Below are 19217 nucleotides of genomic sequence, written 5' to 3' on the forward strand. Positions count from 1 at the left end.
TGTTGTCTTGCCAACTTCAGCATATAAACATCTGTTCCTGTTTCTAACGTTTATTAATGTCCATGTTTCATAGAGACTCAACTCTACTTTTTATACATTGCGTCTACAGAAACAACCAAGTTTGCATTATTTGGTATATAAACCCAAACTTAAAGCAAAATTTGCCAAATTAAAATCTCATCTAATTTAGGTCATGCATCAAGCTTCCTGCTTTCAATATATAAAAAAATATGTTGCAAAAAGATAAAGTGGCTATAAAAATGACTAAAATATCATGATTATTTGATTTGTCATTTAAAAAGGGACATTTAAAATATATTTCCTTCTCCATAGGGAGCATTTGAATACTTTTATGGCCACTTGCTCTTTTTACAACTTAAAACATTTTTTGTTGTCGTTTCAAGAAGCTCAAGAAACCAGAATGGCTGAAGTACCAAAGGCGCATCTGTGTGAGGCTAAAACAAGAAACCAGCATGGCCTCCCAAAAATAAATAAATACATAAATAAAGTCCTCATCTTCATCTCATCTAGTTTCATTTCCTTCTTTGGGAATGTTTCAGCTTTGAAGGCTCTGATCTCCCAGTTAATTTTTTTTTTTTTTGCCAAGCAGCAGATCAAGTGAAGAGGAAAGCAGTGGCTAACTTGAATATTTTCAGATCAAAACAGAAACTTGTATGGTGTTTCTTGAGAATGTGGTGTTACACTGTAATACTCACCCCCTGCTGCCTATAAGCCACCGACACAGCCATGGCAGGCAGCCCTGGCTCTTACTCACCATGCTGCTGTTTCTGTGCAGCAGCCGCTCAGTGATACCTGCTCTGTCCTGGCTGCCAGCTAACAGACCCGGAGGAGGAGAGGAAAGGCAGGCGCTCCGTGGTCCTCATGGTGGCAATGTTTCATAAGGTGGAGTGGGTCGTCCTCGGCACAGAATCACTGAACATGTTTTTTTTTGTTGTTTTGTTTTTTAAACTCTAATTCAGCTAAAATGATTGGTAGCTGAGTGTGGACTTAAGCTTTTGACATGGAAAGAGTGGTCCCGGAACTTCAGTGAATGGTATCCTCTGCTCCTTCCAGCGAAGGCGTGCGTACTTCATCCCCGGTGCTGCGGCTGACCTCAGATGATGAAGTGGTACCGGTTCAACACGGCTCCTCGGGGGAGGAGAGGCCAGCTGCAGCATTCCTAGCTGATGTCTGAGCCAATCGTCTTTCCTGACGAGCGGGGAAATCTGAGTAAAACCGGGCAAAGTGCGATAAAGACGAATCAGACCCAAATCTCCGCAGGGAGACCGAGTGATCTGTCGATGCTCTGCGAATTTCAGAGTTGTCACAATCTCAATTCTCCTGCCTTCTGTTCAGAACCAGAACCGAGAATGCACGGGGAGACCTTCACGGTGATGCCGAAGCTGCCTCTGCAGGCCGGGTTCAAACAAGTGCTGGCTGCTCCGGCTCCGTCCTGATCAGGTGTGTTTTTGAACAGTTGCGGGAGTAAGTTACAACCAGAACCGGCCTCGTTTAAACAAACAGCGATCCTCTGGAGGGGGCGGGGAACACGGCTCTCTCCTCTCTGGAGCTAAACGACTTGCGAATCGTCTCACGAGCAGAAAACAACATTTTCAAGTGAATAAAACTCCTCGGAAACACAACAAGGCATCGCAGCTCGTTCTCGTCAATTCACTTCCATCGAAGAAACACTTCCCCTTCACATGAACAATTTATTGACAATCGGTCACATCAGGCGCCCAAATGCACTCGCAGTTACGTGAACAGCTTCGCATGGGCACTACGGATTTTCCTTTTCCCCCATGACATCAAAGCGTACATTGCTCAATTTTCCCCCACTTAAAAACAGAAGTCATCACAGGTGCGGGATGGACTTACACAACTTAAAAAGCTTCCTCACACATACAACGGTGCCTTTTTCTCTGCCCCTCTCTCTCCACAGAGGTTTTTGCAGCTCTGCGTCTTCCAGAGTCCGAAGTTTCAGTGGGTGTGATGTCCGAGTGTACAAGCAAACATGGATGTTTTCATTACACACGCACACAAAAAAATAAAAATCTGAAAATTATTTAGAGTAAGTCGCTACTGCATGACTAAATACATAAAAAAAAGTCTAAACAATACTGTGGTAAGAAGATCTATGAAAAATAAAAACATATTGGCAGGCATGAGTTATTGTAATTTTATACTTCTAAAATTAAACTCCACGTTAACTGTTAAACCACTGCTAAAACCAAGTAGCTGTACTGATAGCAGGTTTATTAGTTTGTACCATCCACTTACTGGGTTAATTACTACTATAAAAAGGGGAGGGTCACCGGTTCAAGGAAATAAATAAAACAGGGCGTCAACTATAAACACAAAAATTTAACTTTTTTGTTTTTTTGTCCACAAGTACTTCAGTTTTTTATATATATATATATATATATTGCAATGCTAGATCCTCTCCGAGCAAAACAAGGATGCACAAAAGGATAACACATTAAAAACACAAGAAAAGTTCAGTATTTTCTGTTAGTAGCAGGTGTGGGCTGGTTTCTATGATATCCATAAAATAAAAATGCATTCAACTATTATTTGACCAATGGGAGACACTTAAATTCACAGATATTGTAGAAATTTGGTGATCCCATTGATGAATCTTAAAGGAATAGCTCAATATTTTTGAAGTGAGGCTCCTTCACCAATAGTTTGCAATGTGACATCACAGTGAGATTAAAAATAAAAAATTCCTAAGCATCATGACAGGCTAGCACAGTCAAAAAGACTCAATGTTTTAGCTGATTTTGCCTATTTAAAATAACTCAAACTGAACATGTTTGCATCTGTTGAATCCTATTTTAAGAAAAAAAAAAAAAAGAGAGTAAAACAAAATTATTTGTACCTGTACCAGGTATAAATTTTGAGTGCTTCTAACTGGAAGTGCTAACGTTTTACATGAATGCCAGGATGAGCAGAGAGGTGTCAAAGATGGCAAATTTTATCCTGGTGGACCAATAGAGCCAACCAGCTAACAAACCCTTATCGCAGTAGCGCAGACAAAATTTGACTGAGAAAAGAAGGAAAAAATCTTATCAAAGCCGCCTTGTGAAAGTTTAGAGGGTTTTAAACCTGCTGGTATAATTCAGCTCACAAATATGAACATTTCAAGTTTGGGTTGTTTTGGACAGCTAAGTCAGCTAAAACAGCGAGTCCATCCGACTTGTTAGACTTTCACAGATTTAGGGAACATTTTCACTTTTCTACAAACTTAAAGCGATGTGGCCTCTTTCTGTTGTGAATAAAAACCTCACTTCAAAACAAATTTTAAGCATACGCCTTTAAAACAGATCCAGTAATATTCGAACAATAACTTTGAAGAAAATGCACGAATGAGACTCCATACAGTGAAATGTTTGACCTGTATTAACGCTTTAACTGCTGACCTTCACATTGTCCTCCATCTTTGCACCAGACAAAACATTTTATTCGACTTTAAAACACCCTGCATAACACTGCTTCAGTAAATCACACTCCAAGACGTATCGAACGACTTCAGTAGAAGCAATATAAATATTTAAGGTAGTACATCTAACAGGAATGTGATCAACTGCAGGAGAGCTGTGCAATTTGTTTTAAACGTCGACATTGCCAATTGACTTTCCCTTTTCTTTCCGTCTTAAAATTGGGGTGGGGGGAATTATGCTCAGCTTCTTTTCAACACTTGAAAAGCTAAATTTTAAACTGGAACATGTTACTGTACTGTAGGTCATGAATGTTCACACAACCAGGGAGGAACGTTGTTGTAATAACACCACCAGTACAGACCGATGACGTCAAGTACAGCAGCCTGCAGACAAACATGACGGTTTTAGGACATTTTAAAATAAATTGAACCAACATTGTTTTAAATCGGTAGATTAACTGTAATGGTGGTGTTATCGTATAAAATCATTCAATGTCCAACATTTATTTTGCTTATAACTGGATAAGTAACCATTTAAACCCATAAATGAACCAAATGATAAAATGACCTAAAGGCTCATAGATGTAACTGGATTTGAACTGATTGAATTTCTATAACAACCCTGATATTTAACCCCACAATGCTGATAGTACAGCACGTTTGTGATTGTGATCGGGTTCAAAAACCCACTAACATGTACTTAAAAAAAAAAAGACCTTTTAGTTGTATCGAAGGGCACCTTTTGTCCGTTTAGTGGGTTATATGGCAACATTCAAACACTGGAGAAGCACACTACTGTACCCCAGGATGCAGAACACACAGCATGCAATAATTACTGACATACAGCAGATTTTTTTTTTTTTTCTCTAATCGCCACTTCGTTGTAGTGTATGGTCACTTCTTATGATGCGCCACGAACCACGATCATGACCAGATAGTCCTCTTTGCTTTTTGCCAGAGCTTTGGCAGACGAATCCAAGAACTGCTGGGAGAAATCACAGGGGGGGAAAGCATGAAGGACCCCTGCGTTGTCTTTATCCCGGCTGCCCCCCACGGGCAGGCTGATGACTCCGGCTGCTTGTTTTTGGTTGAGGTAGGAAACCAGGTTGCGAAGCGGCCGCTGGGTCGAGGCCGCGGAGTCCGAGAGCGACTCCTCCGTGGCACCGGGAACGGCCAGCAGGATGGCGTAGCCGCCGGGACCTGCCACCTTGATGCGGCGGGACACTTCGTCGAGCTTGGGCTGGTCCAGGCGGAGACGCTGCGTGATCTTCAGCTCGCTCACCTGCCTCCCCGTCGCGCTGTCCATCAGCAGGTCGCTGGCCACGCTGTGGTCGCCCTCCAGCAGGTGCATGTTGGCTGGGAAGTTGCTGTTTTTCAGGAGCAGCATGCCTTGCCAAGCCAGACCGAGTTTGGCGCCGTCCAGCTTGGACGGCTGACCTCCCTTGGAGCTGCTTTCAGAGCGTTCTCTCTTGGCCGGGCCTTTGCCACCGTCAACTGCTTTACGCTTGCGTTCTCCAGCTGCTGCCCCTGCACCACCTGAAGGTCCTTTATCAGAGAGACCCTGGCTCTTGAGGCGGCGTTCTGTCGCAACCCGTTCCAGGCTGCTTTGGCATTCTCTCACTGGAGAGGCTCTCTCGCCTCGCATGGGGCGCTCTGAATCACTGAAGCGCCCCCCCTCTCTGCTGCTTCCGCCGGGACTCCCCTCTGGGGAGGCTCGTCTACGTCTTACTGTCCTCTCAGTGCTGTCCGGGGAGAGGTCCAGATGGCGTCCCTCCTCCAAGGCACGCCGCTTGCGTACAGGTTCTCGTCCCTGCAGCTCTCGTTCCAGAGACCAAGGCTCCCTTGTCCGCCGCTCCAAATGTTCCAGAGGCTCAAAGGGCGAGGCCCGCACCCGTTCCCGGATGGCGGGGTTGGGCCAGTCGGCTCCAGGGAAGAGCTCTCTGTCCCTGAAATGAAGTGGTGGAGGAGTCCTGTCTCTGACCCGAAGAGGTTCGGGCGTGGCACGGTGTACAAATGACTCGGCCACCATGTCAAACGGCGCTATGGGGAGAGGCTGCAGGAACTGCTGCGGGTAGCGATGCTCAGAGTCTGCAAAGTCTACCCTGAGCCGTCTCTCGGGTCCTCCCAGAGGAAAACCCCTCATGTGTGTCCAAGCTGCTTGTGCAGCATCTAAACTTTCATACTGAATGTAAGCCCAAGTGTCCCCTTTTCTATAGGCAATGGTCCTTATTGTCCCAAAGCGATCAAACTCTCTGGCCAGAGCAGTTACAGGCACCCAGGGTCCAAGTCCCCCCACCCACAAGCGAGTGGTGGGCATGGGTTTGCCATAACCTATTTTTATGGGGTTGCGACCCACTATTTTGCCAGACATACTAAGCTTTGCACGGTGCGCCATGTCAAGGTTCTCAAATTTCAGAAATCCATAGGTGCTGGTTAGTCCTCTGGTGGGTCTCTTTATGTCCACCTCCGTGATGACCCCAAACCTGTCAAAAGCCCTCCTCAGGTCCGCCTCCGTAACAGATATGTCCAGGTTGCCCAGAAACAACGTCCTGTTGGCTCTTTGGTCGTCTTCAGGAGAGATAAAATCCTCTTCTCTGAACGCTGCCCGCTCTGCAATGAAAGCGGGACGCGCCCTGGCTTCAAACAGAGCAAACTCTCTGTCCCGCTCCAGATCCCTGGGCAGGGGCGGCGGCGGGGGCGGGGGCAGCTGTCCCAGAGCCAGCTGCTGCAGCCTGTAGTCTCTGTATCCAAGCCCGGTGGGCGAAAGGGGTCTCTGCAGATGTCTGTGACTCTGAGCCGCCACGTACAGGTCCCTCTCCACCGGGGATCGGCTCCGTCTCCGGTTAACGTAGACCGCCTCGATCTTCAGCGGCCGGTCGTAGAGCACCAGCCGGCCCCTGGCGTGCTTAGCGGCTCGGGCGTCCTCCGGCTTTCTGAAATTCACAAACGCTATCCGTCCGTCGCTGCTGCGGCTCATCTTGACGCTCACGTCGCCGAACTTTTTGAATTCGTGAAATAGTCCGTCCTCTATGTCCTCGTCGCTCAGCTGGGAGCCGAGGTCGCTGATTTTCAGTGTTTTGTACTCACTCTCCGCGCTGGGCGGCTGGATCCGCTGCTCCGCTCGCGAAGAGACGCCCCTCTGCGAGGCTAAGTCCAGCGTCAGGCTCAGGCTGTGGTTTTTACCCGCAGCGGACTGACAGCTGTGGTTATTTCCAGTCCGGCCGTGGCCGTCGAAGTCTCTTTCTCTTTTCTCACCGAGTAGACTCCGTCTCGTAGAGCCGCCGTCGCCTTTTGTCGAGCTGTTCCCATTATTACTCCCGCTGGAAACGGACAGAGCCCCCATTTTCTTGCTGGTCGGATGACATCCTCCCCTGTCTCGAATATCTTCCAAGGCCCGGGACCGTTTTTTAATCGGCGACCGCTCTTTGCCTTTCATTTCAGTCCGGGCGGAGTCGACCCTTCCGGTTCGTGGCCTTATCTTAGCACGACTTCTGCACTGCAGGTGCAGAAATGAGCTGAAACGATAAACGGATTTAATCAGTGACCCTGCGGCAAAACAACAACAGTCGCCATTTTGTTAGGATTAGCCTAAAATCCCGCCCCTTCGTTGTGATTGGCTGAAAAGTGGGCAGAAATCTTTAAAATGCCTGTCAATCATTAACGGAGCCCTTATAAATAAAGCCGTGTCTTACCATAGCTGTGTTTTGAAAACAGTTGAAGGTGGTTGCTGTTACCAGTCTGTAATTTAGCTCTTCTTTCACTTTAATTATTACATTATGATAATGTGTCATAAGATTCGCAATCAACGACGTTTTGGGCCATCCAAATAAATTTTGAAAAGTTAATTTATTTTAGCAGTTAAATTATGTAAGCAAAAGCAATTAAGCCAGTGTTTCTCAATCCCACCTGCATGTTTTAGGCGTTTCCCTTCGGCCACACACCTGATTTGAATAAGTGGGTGATTAACAGACTTGATGTCTGCAGAGGAAGTCAGACAGTCATTTGTTCTGGAACAGAGATCCATCTAAAATGTGCAGGCCAGAGGTTCCCCGAGGACAGGAATGGAGACACTGGATTAAGCAGATTAATTTCATACAAGAGCGAAGTCGGCCCAAAGTATTTTAGAGATAAGCAGCAGAGTCTGTGGATTTTCTCAAGGTAGGTCTATGTTGCATTTTTGACCTTGTTTAGTTAGTAGTTTATCAAAAATAATTAAAATGTTTAAATTCTCAACTGAAAATAATAAAACTGTAACATGCAACAACCCTTCAATAAATCGCACTCCAAGATGGATTATTACATTTTTTTAATGTAATTGTAACAACATATGATGTAATTTAATGGAAAATTGAAATGCTTGTTTTGAACTATAGATGATCAAATCCAGTCTAATTTCCCCTCTAGTCTGTGTCCTTAACCAGTTTGATCTAAAACCATCCCTACAACAACGGTCAACAAATCTCAGTATTTTACTTCCTGACTTTACTGAGGTTTTATTGAAATTCTTCAACACCCAACATGACTGAAGAGCAAACAAGTAACTTAATGTTCATGGTTAAATTACAGTTTTCACCTAAATCAATTTCTTTCAAACTGCTATTAATTTTCTGAATCATGCAATTGGACTGACTAACAATTTAAGAAACTGGTTTTTAGCTAAGTGTTTACGCTAAACATGTCTCAAATGCACAATTTTCAAATAATAAAGGGTTGGACTGTGGTAACTCATCCAAAACGTTGCGTACACACGTCTACAAAACAAGAGTTGACTTCTTATCCAGCAGCAGTCAATGAAACTCTCCACAATGGAATTCTCTCTGCCAAAAAAATATTACCGAATCCTCAAATTGCTTGCATTCATTAATGTTTGAACTAAGGGAACCTAAATATATAAAATTCAAATATAGATAATATGCTCTATAACAGTGTTTAAAAGGAGCCTTTTCTTCTGTTTATGCAATAAATAATACAAAGTGATTCCTGCAGTTGTCAAACTAAATATTCTGTAATTTGTTTGCTTAACTGTTGACTGTGAAAGATGTTGGTTAAAAGCACATTGCAAACAATATGGAATATAATGAAACAGAAAAATCCTCCTTTGCGCCTGATGAAACCTGGTTCTGTGTTTTTGTTTTAGTCCTGCTGTGCATTGCTGCACTGTGTGATGCAGCTGTTAAGACTTTGACAAAATTGTCAAATCTATAGGCACATTTCATTGATGGATCATTGAATTCTTCTCTACTTGATCTGATACCACATGGTGGCAGCATTTAAGCAATATTTTTGAAAACTTCTATTGTTTTTATCAGGAGATCAATAAACCTAAGGACAACCAGTCTTTATTCATGGACAAAAAACTTTTGTTCTGAATATTTCTGCTGCATAAATTTTAGTTTAACTGAATTATTTAAGATGTCTGTGACCACATCCAATTTACATCTGAAATAACAAAGTTAAAAAATGTGATCAAAGCCTATTTACAGCAGTCTTCATAATGACTGGCATCCTTTTGTAGAGAAAAGCGCCTTTTAAGAATTATTTATATTTTTTTTATCACAGTAGATTAAACTGTTACTGAATATTTAATGTCATATTAATTTGCAAAGCAGCTGCTGATGCTTTAATCAGCCTCATTGTACTAATAAAACAGGAGTTCACCTACACATTTTCTCAAGGTTGTAGTGACATTTTGACAATTCTTCGTCTTTTCACAATTTCTCCAGATCATCCAGCCATCGGTTCTACAATATTCTCTCTTGTCTTCAGATCAACCAGCAGATTTTTAAACTGGTTGCGTATTTTGAATCCTTATCCTGTCGAATCAGCCAATATTTACGCATTTTGACATTTTGTAGTATCCATTCACTTTTTAAAATGTTATTTTATACTGAAGAATTATTGATGCTCAAACAAGGATTTTTGGAGGATCCACAGCATCACAGATCTCCCATCGTACTCAATGGCCATGAGGTGCTTTTTCACATGTTCACTATTTGTTTCATGTCAGATCTAGTTGGAGTTTCTGTTGCAGAAAAGCTTGAGGTTAATCACATCTGACTAAAGTACACAGTTCCAGTTAATGTCCCAGTAAAGTTTATCAAACCCGATGTGTTTATCTTTGCCACGGTAGAACACAAAATGCTTTTTATTCTTGGCATCATCATTCCCAAGCAACAATTTGGTATGTAAATAGTGTCTAAGTGTTGTTATGGTAACCTGGGGACCAAAAGATGCCACACTTTGCTGTAGCTCTCTGACATGAAGCTCGGTGGATTTTTGTTTTTACTTTGAGTAAACTCCTTTGTGCCAGTAGCTATAAGGACAAGGGGGAGTAAGTATTTTAGGAAAAAAGTAATGTGTAAAAACAAACTGAACTAGATAATACTATATTTTAATCAGAATTTTAGAGGTTTCAGAAATGGTGTGCATTTTTACTCTGATCAGCTGAATAAAACCAAAAGCAACCAAATACTTTCAAAAGTCAGAATTAATCTCAAAATAAAGCTAAATGTGATACATTTGTAACTCTGAGATAATTATTCTACACCTCAAGTAGAATAATTTATGCAGAAACCAACTACTAGTCTGGCACTCCACAAATCTAATCTTTATGAAATTGTGAAAATACTGAAAGAAAGCTGTGAGGACACAAGACTAAAATTAAACTCCTGTATTGAAAACTAACACTTCACACCACCCTGAACACATTCCTCCATGGTGATGGCAGCATCATGCTGTGGAGTCGTGTTTCTTGAACAGAGATGTGGAAGATGAGCAAAGTGACATACTGAATGGAGCTAAATAAATTTAAATATTAGAAAAAAAAGCCCTGCTGGAGTCAACTAAAGACTTGAGACTGGGAGGAAGGTTCAACTTCCAGCAGCACAATGACCCTAAAGCTACCACAAAATGTTTCAGATCAAAACCTGTGTTAGAATGGCCTAGTCAAAGTCCACACTCAAATCCTCTTGAGAATCTGAGACTAATGTTCAACCTGACTGACCTTCAGCTGTTATTCAAAGAAGAACGAACACAATTTTCAGTGTCTAGATGTGGAAAGCTGGTAAAGGTAAAGGTAGACCTTACTGCACGATGCCGGTCCAGTTCTCAATAAAAACAGGGATATGGAGAACATCACTCCAGTTCTAAAGTTCTTACACTGGTTCCCTGTACCTCAGATAAGAGCCTTTAATACTGTAAGTTTTAAAATTACTGAATGACTTGAGAGTAAATTAGAGACATGTTGTTGTTGTTGTTATAGCAACCCTCCAGACCAATCAGGTCTTCTGGTTCCGGTCTCCTCTGCTTTCCCAGAACCAGCAGAGAAGCAGCATTCAGTTTATATGCTCCTCTAATCTGGAGCAAACTTCCTTTAAATTGAGGTTGAACTCCTCCCCCCCTTTTTTTAAAGAGTTGTTTTTGACTAATATTAACTGTAACATCATTCATTTTTCTCTTTTCATCAATTGCCTTGAATTTTTCACTCCAGTGTAAAGTTTGTTTGATGTTTTATCATGTGAAGCACTTTTAATTGTCTTGTTGCTGAAATGTGCCATGCAAATAAACTTGCCTTACCTTTGCAGTAAAATATGGTTCTTCAGTGTGTTGACTCAGAGGGATGAATACATATTCATGTCACTTTTAACATGTTGATCTGTAAAAGATCCTGACACCCGTGTGTCCTTCTCACAATTATGTGTTGCTTTGTCTGTCATATCGATAACACCCAATGAAATTTGTAGTTGTTGCATGACAATATGTGAAAACTGAAAATATTGTAAGAATTTCAACTGAAGGAGTAGAGCTCCTACTTTCCTTCTGCCTTGTAGCTTTTATTAATCACGTTTAAGTCATTTTTGACTAATCCTAAAGGCCATTGAAAATATTCCTGTTGCTCAAGAATATATGTAATTAAAAACGTATCATCATTCTCCATTTCTTCATCTCTCCAGAAGACGGCCACCTCTGTGGTCCCTTCTCTCCTTATCTTCACTTATCCTGGGACGCAGCCGCAGAGCGCCGTGTCACTGCGCGCCAGCAGTCGTCTCCCACGGCCTGGCTGGAATTCGAGGCTGTGGGTGTGGAAAGTGTTTCTGACGGCTTTGTGCATTCTTCAATTGGAACCACATGTTACAGAGCCTGAACGAAACCTGGCACAGGGAGCGAGGGAATATCAGATAATCTGCCCTGAGCGTTCTAGTCGCAGTGAGACAGGCAAAGAATAAACCCAGTATTTCTCTTAGCCATCTCCATTCCTTAGAGGACTTCAGTCCACCAGTGAAATATATATATATTTTTTTCCTTCCACAGCTCAGCTTGTGCTCTCAGTCCTCCAAAAAGACTGACATGTTTGCCCATCTGACACAAATATGTTGGTATTTAGCAATTTAAGCCAGATGGGATGGTACAATACAATTCTATGTTTACTTGGCAGCAAAGTGAAATGTTTAGAGCAGAGAACAAAAAAGGAGATATTGCAATGCAAAATATGTCACATGAGACGGCCTGTTTTTCCTCTGAAAGATGAGGGGAAAAAACGAAGAAGCAGATGGTTTGGTTGCAGGAGAAACGTATACCAAATTAAACTTTCTCCGTGAAACTATGACTCAGATTGCCACAATAATTAGTTGTGTTAAAAACAAGACAAATAGCTGCGTAAGTACATGTGCAGCCACGACTGGAGATTCATTCCCAATAGTGTCATGTAGTCGCTGGCTTTCGTTTTCTTCTAATGAACTAAGTCACAGTGTGCACCAGAGCAATAACGTCCCGCAGAGCAGAAATCCTCGTGTTTATGGTAAACTCACCCTGTAAAGCATTTCTGTCTCACAACCACATTTCTCCCAAACAAAAGAGCCACGTCGAGGCTGAACCGATTCCAGCCGATTCGGTTTTTTTGTCTTGTCTCAAACCAAAAATTGCATCCTGCCAGAAGGCACATGTAAATGGAGGACTTTATTTCTGATCATCACTGATTAATACGATACTTACAGGATTTTTTTACATGCTTAAATAACTTCTTCTTCTTTTATCCCATTACTGTAACAAGAAACTGAAACTGGTGACAAAACAGGCGTCGGCGTTTCTGAATTTGCATCCACTTTTCCAACGGTGTTCTGTGAGAACGGCATGAGTGAAACATGCGGGCGGTGGGTCTTTCTGCGGCTGTGTGTGCTTTGGCTCAGTCAGTGTGTTAAGGGGACCACTGGTGGTCATGTGGGCCAGGAGATGATGCTGCCCGGCTCTTTGGCTTTCATTCGCAGCGCCACCAAACCCGTTGGTTTGTAGTCGCTCTCCGGCCCCTCGATGGCGGGCGGGCCGAGGCCTCCTGGGAAGCTGTGGAGGGAGTAGAGGCCGTTGATGCCGTGGTGGTGAGGCGGGTGGTGGTGGTGGTGCGGGTGGCTGGGGGAGGCAGGCATGCTCATGAAGCCCTGCAAGTTGCTGTGGGGGTGAGGATATGGACTCATGCAGGACGATGGGATGGAGTCGGCTCCTAGGACGCAGGCGGCACCTGAACTGCCCCCTGCAGCTGAAGCAGTGCCTGGCCACAGATTGCCCTGCATCTGGATGATGACAGATTTAGGATGGGAAACTTGATAGAAAGAAAAAGTGTAAAGCCTTCATATAGAGTGAAAAGCTCTGAAGGCATGATTGGAAACAAGTCAGATTTCCTATGGAGTAACTTGTCGGATTTTGGAGTAACCCACCTGATATGCATCGTGACGAGGGAGAAGAGAAATATCGTAAGACGCTGCAAAGTGGTTGCGGACATCCTGGATCTTCCCGTAGCGTTCCCGTTTCCTCCATTTGGCTCGACGGTTTTGGAACCACACCTTTGAATCAAAGAAAAAAACAATAAATAAGGTGCCTTGCAGAAATATCTGTACTACCTGAGTGTGTCGTAAAGTTACAACCACAAACTTGACTGGATTTTATGTGGATTTAATGAGACAAACCAACACAGTGGTGCGTTTAATTGGGAAGTGGTTTATTATTTTATTTAAAAAGTTAAAATAAAGGACTAGTTTTTTTACTCACTGCAATCTCTGCTTCAAATCTACAGACTTGAAGATGATAATATCAATATTTGCCTATTGTTCCTTGAACACCGTTTAACATTTTTAGGGGAGAATATCCTTGAGCATCAGTTTTCCATGTTTTGCCCAAAATTCCCCATTGGATTTACATCTGGACACGTCTTTCCTGTCCAAGGTGAAGAAAATCCTCCATATTACATGAAGAGGCCTCCTCCGTGTTTCATTATCGATTTGTAATCTACAACATAGCATTTTGAATTTTACATTTAACTTTATTTATCTTCCAGTGAACTCTGACAATCTACAGATTTTCCCAGCTGAGCTCTGGATCTTTGCAGTTCCTTCATAGGTGCCACGGACCTTGAGGATCACTGATTAATGTAGGCTGGTCAGTTTAGGTGGACAGTCAAGTTGTTGATCAAAAATTGGCTCAATTTTTACAAATTAGATGACCAGCAGAGGCATTTTGTTGCACTGAATTTCACTAGAGAATAAATTTGGCTAAACAAGTACTTGCTACGCTCTTCAAAATATTATTTACCAATAAAAAATGAAGCCATGCCAAAAACCCCCCCAAAACTCTAAGGTTTATGATTGTAGCCTGTCAAAATGTGAAACATATTTAAGGCACTTCTAAAGGCACTGACTGTAATATTAAAAGAAGTTGGTCAAAACCAGCAAATCTTTAGGATGTATAACTTTAATTCCTATTAAGTTCTTAAACACAAGGCTAAAGGTGTGACGCACACACCTGAACCCGGGCCTCGGTGAGCTCCGTCCTCAGCGCCAGCTGCTCGCGGGCGTACACATCGGGGTAGTGCGTCTTCTGAAACACTTTCTCCAGCTCCTCCAGCTGGAAGGTGCTGAAGGTGGTCCGGTTGCGCCGCTTCTTGCTTTTCCCTGATAAGTCTATGGTGTCGGCGATGGAGTCGCCCTGCAGGCCGCCGCTCTGCTCCTTCAGCTTGCCGCAGCAGTCTGGGCTGATCCCAGGGTAGACCATGGCTTTTAGAGCGCCTTTCTCTCTGACTGAGGAGCACACAGAGGAAAAGCTGAGTGACTGAAGTTCTCTTTCAGGATTGAACTTGGTTTGTGTTTGGGCGCCATGCTTTCTTTTGTCAAACTTTTGAAAGATTTTGACTCAAGTTGGACTGCAGCTCGATGTTTATGTGTTTAATTTGGCCTTCAGTCGACTCCTTGCCCTCCTGAACATTTTGAAGCCAAGCTCAATCTTAAAAATTGATAGATTATTTTAACTGCCATAACTAAATTAAAGTTTATTTTACAGACATGTGGAGCAGAAAGTTTATCGGTGAACTAGATGGACCTTTGCACTTCAAGTCAGAAAGCTCAATGTTAAATCTGACAGATGAAAACACGAAGCTAAACAGCATTTAGTATCGTCACTAAATGCTTATTAGGCTACATTTTGAAATGTAATCATTTGTCTGTTAATCCTTTAATTGATAAATGTGTTCACTCCTTTATTCACGATGGCCTTAAACTGTTTCTGTTTTGTTGTGAATGTTTTGCAAACTCTGTGAGTCTGAGAATATTATTTTAACTATGATCCACTAAATGCAACAATTTTCACTCTCCTCCGAAATATTATTTTTTAGCTGTTTCACCTTGATCTGGTTTTAACTTTCAAGTTACCATGGGAACTTACAAGGTTTTAAGTACTTTTTTCTTATAAGCTCTTTAAAAAGTTGACACCAATAAGCCAAAAAAATCATTTAGAGCAGCTTCTTCACATGGTTTAAATGAGAGCTGCTGATGTTTGCTTGTTTCTCACTTTGGTTTACGAATTCAAACAGCCAAAAATAATCAGTCTGAGACTCCCGAGGAAAACTAGAAACACAAGCAACTCTAATTCTGATTTAATTTGATCAGAGCAGACAAACTATATTTAGGCGGTCAACAGGCAGCTGGCTTGAATTCAGTTGAAGAGCAGCGTCACAGCTGAAGGTGAGAGCACTGAAAAGGACGCGTGACTGTTACAGGAAAAACAGAAGCATAACTTTGCTTTACATACATATATAATTACAAAGAACTTTTGAATTAAAGTGTGTTTTTCCCTCCTCATTGGGTCATGTAGGAAATGTGAAGGCTTAATTTTGCTTCCTGTTGTCAGAGCAAGAACAGGGTAGCTCCCCTCCTGCAGTGTTTGGATGTTGTTGTCTGTTTTCATTACGTTTAACCCTTCAGTCCAGAAGTGAACTACTCCATCTATTTGCAGCCACCCACTCACTGGGGGCATGCTGACTCCCCTACTCTGCTTTTCTCCTAATATAATGTAAGGCCTAACGCAAAATGCTGTGGACTGCAACATTAATTTCCTCATGTCCATTAGATCCGACCTTACGCCGCAAACTGAAAATGTTCTCAGCCGCAAACATGGGCCGCAGGGCATTGAGCAGCTTTTAGCCTGTCAAGAACTCACATCCGCTCGGCCTCCGTGGGCGAAACTAAAGATCCATATCGTATGCAACGTACGACGCAGAGGGAGTATCTCCAAAAGCAAAAGCAAGGCGTATCGAGCCGTTAGCAGGAGGATGCGATGGGATCCGTCAGGACTGAAGAAGTCGACCTCTCCTATATATTTACTGTGATCAGATTTTTTTTTGGGCATAGTTCTTGCAACTTATACAGTAACTGAAGGAACTTTTCATATTTTAAATAAATCCTATATAAAGACTCTGAGGTTTTGGGTATTTTTACACAAAATCAATTGATTTTGCAGACATTTTTTTTTAAATTATTAAGCGTAACTATGTTTTATTACATTTAAATGTGTCAATATGGAATAAGATAAAAAAAGTGTATTTCTCATTGAAACATTAAGTATAAATTATAAAATAAACAAAATTACTTGGGTACTTTTTATTTTAGTGTGTGTTAATACAAATAAAAATAAATACAGTCGCCTACAACAATCTAGACAGGCAAATGCAAAAATAAAAAATTAAATGACAAACTAGAAATAATTGCTATCCTAAAGTAAAATAAATAAATCATTTAAAGATAAATGAAAACAAATCTTTTGGAATATCTTATTGTTTTTGATTGAGGTGACTTGGAGAGGCTGAGCCACAACAGCATTTACACCGGAGACGATCTAAGCAAGTCCAAACAAAAACAGAAGTATTTTTTTTAAACAATAGTTTAGTAAATTATTTCGATGAACAAAGAGAGTTTCCCGATAGGTCACAAACACATGGAAGGACAGCAGCCTCCTAAACCAAACAGGATCTAACAGAAATATTAGAGTTTAGTCTCAGAGCGCACTGATCATCACCTGGAATATTATAGAAATCCCCGTTTTTGTATAAGCGCATCCTACATTATTCCGAATCCAGATTTTACAAAGATTTTATCAACGAAGATGTCCTCTACTGCTTTGCAAAACCCATCGGATCTAATAAACAAAGCGAAATGAAACATTTACACAAGCTTCAATTTAACACAAAGCATTTAACATATTTCGATGTAGCTGAGCACAGTTCTGTGATCTGTTTTATTTTTTTAAAACGGGAAAATTGTGAAAAGGACGCTGATGAATGGGAAGCGGCGAGTTACTGAACCATAAACCTGAATGTTGATTTAATTACGCTCATGAATCAAACATCAAACAAAATCATTAGTTGCACGAGAAACAGAAACATAACTTTTAATTGTGAGGCCGTTGACGCAAAATGATGGAATATTTGTAAATGTTTTCCACTCGCCATCCTCTCCACATCCAACTACATTTCGGTGTGATGCTTAAACGCGTCCTGAGAAAATTTAGTAGAATAAGTCTGCAATCGTGCAATTACTTCCCTCACGCTTATGTTTGCTTTTAACTCACCGTCTGAGCTGCTTTCATAAAACGCCGCTTTGTCGCTGATCAGCGCTTTGTGCTCCGGGTTTAAACTGTCCAGAAACTTGCCATGTTTAGGAGGAGACGCGGCCGCAGAGCTGTGCGTAAAGTCCGCAGCATCTCCAAACCTGCCCATGGAGGCTGCGTACAGGTCCCCGCGCAGGCCGAGACGGTGAGGAAGCGACGCCACAGCGGGATGGGGCGCAGGATGATGGGAGGGTTTCTGTAGCTCGTCGCAGGGTAGAAAGGAGCCGGAGCCGGAACCACTGCCGCCGCCACCGCCGCGCTCGAGTCCCGGAGAGTTGGCCGGTGTCCTCCCGCCGCTCTGGGCGGAGAAAGGCAAACAGCTCTCCGTCTCCATGGTTCTCGTCCAGTAGGCAGTTGAGACAACAGCGACTGGGCGCTGGCGGCCTGGGCACAGTGAGGGATTTTCACGTTTTTTCTCTCTCTTCTGTGTTCAAGTCAAGTGGGTGGGATTAAACAGATCAGAAACAAAGAGCCGTGAAACGTCCACTGAAGGGTTTATGTGTGAGATAGGTTTGTGTGTGTGTGTGTGTTGGTGTCCGGTAGTCTGATATAATCCGCCAAAAATGTAATCACGGGCGGTTTCTGTCCGTCTAATTAACCATTTCATTGATGTTGATTGATGTTATTGAGCTGCAGCCTCGGCCGTTTGTTTTCCTTCATTCCATCTACTTTTCGCTTCTCTTTCTAATTCCTTCAACTCCATATTTGCACAAAGAACAAGGTGTTTTTTTTTTAATCCGATTTTTCCTGTCAAAATGAAATGTTTTAGGCGGCTGTAAAATTATTCAGCTCATATTCGTGTGTTGTAGAAAGCCGCGCCGGGGCCTTCGTCGGAAAAACACCGAAGATTCAGATTAAAACACGAATTAAGTTCAATTCGGCCAGGCATCTGTCAAAACATACAGGACAACGTTAAAGGACTTGCCATTTATCTATACAATTTATTTGTTTTATTAATAACTCATTCAAATATGAAATTGATTGTTTTTATATGTACATTTCTTTGTTGTCATTACAGCAATCAAACCCTTATAACCGCTGAACACAGTTTTGCTTGTTTCACTTATTGACGATTTATCGCTGGTTAAGATTTGATCGGTGTTTCGTTTTTAAGGTTTTTTATTTTTATATTTTTTTATATGTGATAAAAGTAACAAAATATACAAGAAAAAATATACAATTTAAATAACTGGGGAAAAAAACACAAAATTGTTTCTCTAGCGGGCGATGATTTGTAAAAAATAATATTTAAAAAAAAACACCTGTTAAAGTCTTTAATTATCTGAACGATAAATTATGATGCGTCTTTTCTTAAGGAATTGTCTGTCAAATAATAATTAAATACTTATGTTAGAGTCAAGCCTATTGTTATTATTATTATTATTATTATTATTTATTATATAGTAAAATAAAGTAGATAATTTCTCTTTTAAAAAGCTTAAAAAGTAAAAAGATATTCCAGTATTAAAATTTTCATTAAGTACCAGAACATTTAAAAATGGCAAAATATAAAAAAATTTAATGAAAAGAGGGATGTATTTAAAGTTAAACTGATGTAATTTTTTATTATGATGTTTAAAAGTTATGGTCTTATGCTGTTAATAACCCACTATTATAAAAACACACACCTGGTTGAAGCTGCTGTTAATAAATGAGAAACAATATATTTCAGGAGTAGCTGCAGTTCTTTATAGTGATTCTCACTCAAACACTTAAACTCTTGGTCTGTCATAGTAAATGAGTCTGAACACACAGACTGAAATAGCAAAACATTAATATGAGGATCATATTAACTCCAGCCTGAAGTGAAATTTTAAGTTTGCTTAGTCCGCTGTTTTTGTTTGTTTCTTAT

General features: G+C 41.6%; 2 protein-coding genes and 1 long non-coding RNA gene across 3 annotated transcripts; 1 reads left to right on the plus strand and 2 right to left on the minus strand.

Moving 5' to 3' along the window:
- Window positions 1-1695: 1695 nt before the first annotated feature.
- On the minus strand, window positions 1696-6957 carry rbm15 (RNA binding motif protein 15). Its single transcript, XM_015030927.1, has one exon. The coding sequence runs from the start codon at window positions 6876-6878 to the stop codon at window positions 4344-4346; it is 2535 nt and encodes an 844-aa protein (XP_014886413.1). The 5' UTR covers window positions 6879-6957; the 3' UTR covers window positions 1696-4343.
- A 324-nt stretch (window positions 6958-7281) lies between these two features.
- On the plus strand, window positions 7282-11675 carry LOC106946540 (uncharacterized). The gene is made up of 2 exons (XR_001424796.1): window positions 7282-7600; window positions 11395-11675. It is a non-coding gene; the product is annotated as an uncharacterized LOC106946540 (long non-coding RNA).
- Window positions 11676-12382: 707 nt separating this feature from the next.
- On the minus strand, window positions 12383-17752 carry alx3 (ALX homeobox 3). Its single transcript, XM_015030929.1, has 4 exons — window positions 17327-17752; window positions 14231-14505; window positions 13150-13275; window positions 12383-13005 (listed from the first exon to the last, which is right to left on the minus strand). The coding sequence occupies exons 1-4, from the start codon at window positions 17697-17699 to the stop codon at window positions 12655-12657; spliced, it is 1125 nt and encodes a 374-aa protein (XP_014886415.1). The 5' UTR covers window positions 17700-17752; the 3' UTR covers window positions 12383-12654.
- Between the last annotated feature and the right edge of the window lie 1465 nt (window positions 17753-19217).

The sequence above is a fragment of the Poecilia latipinna genome, unplaced genomic scaffold (genome assembly GCF_001443285.1).
Source record: "Poecilia latipinna isolate Pla-1442-1.1 unplaced genomic scaffold, P_latipinna-1.0 Scaffold196, whole genome shotgun sequence".
Lineage (NCBI taxonomy): Eukaryota > Metazoa > Chordata > Actinopteri > Cyprinodontiformes > Poeciliidae > Poecilia > Poecilia latipinna.

Excerpts from the sequence above, each read along its gene's own strand:
- alx3 (XM_015030929.1), bottom strand. The coding sequence starts at position 17,699 with ATGGAGACGGAGAGCTGTTTGCCTTTCTCCGCCCAGAGCGGCGGGAGG. Across the intron at positions 14,506-17,326 it reads TTATGAAAGCAGCTCAGACG|TCAGAGAGAAAGGCGCTCTA; the intron begins GTGAGTTAAAAG and ends TGTGCTCCTCAG. Across the intron at positions 13,006-13,149 it reads CTCGTCACGATGCATATCAG|ATGCAGGGCAATCTGTGGCC; the intron begins GTGGGTTACTCC and ends GTCATCATCCAG.
- rbm15 (XM_015030927.1), bottom strand. The coding sequence starts at position 6,878 with ATGAAAGGCAAAGAGCGGTCGCCGATTAAAAAACGGTCCCGGGCCTTG.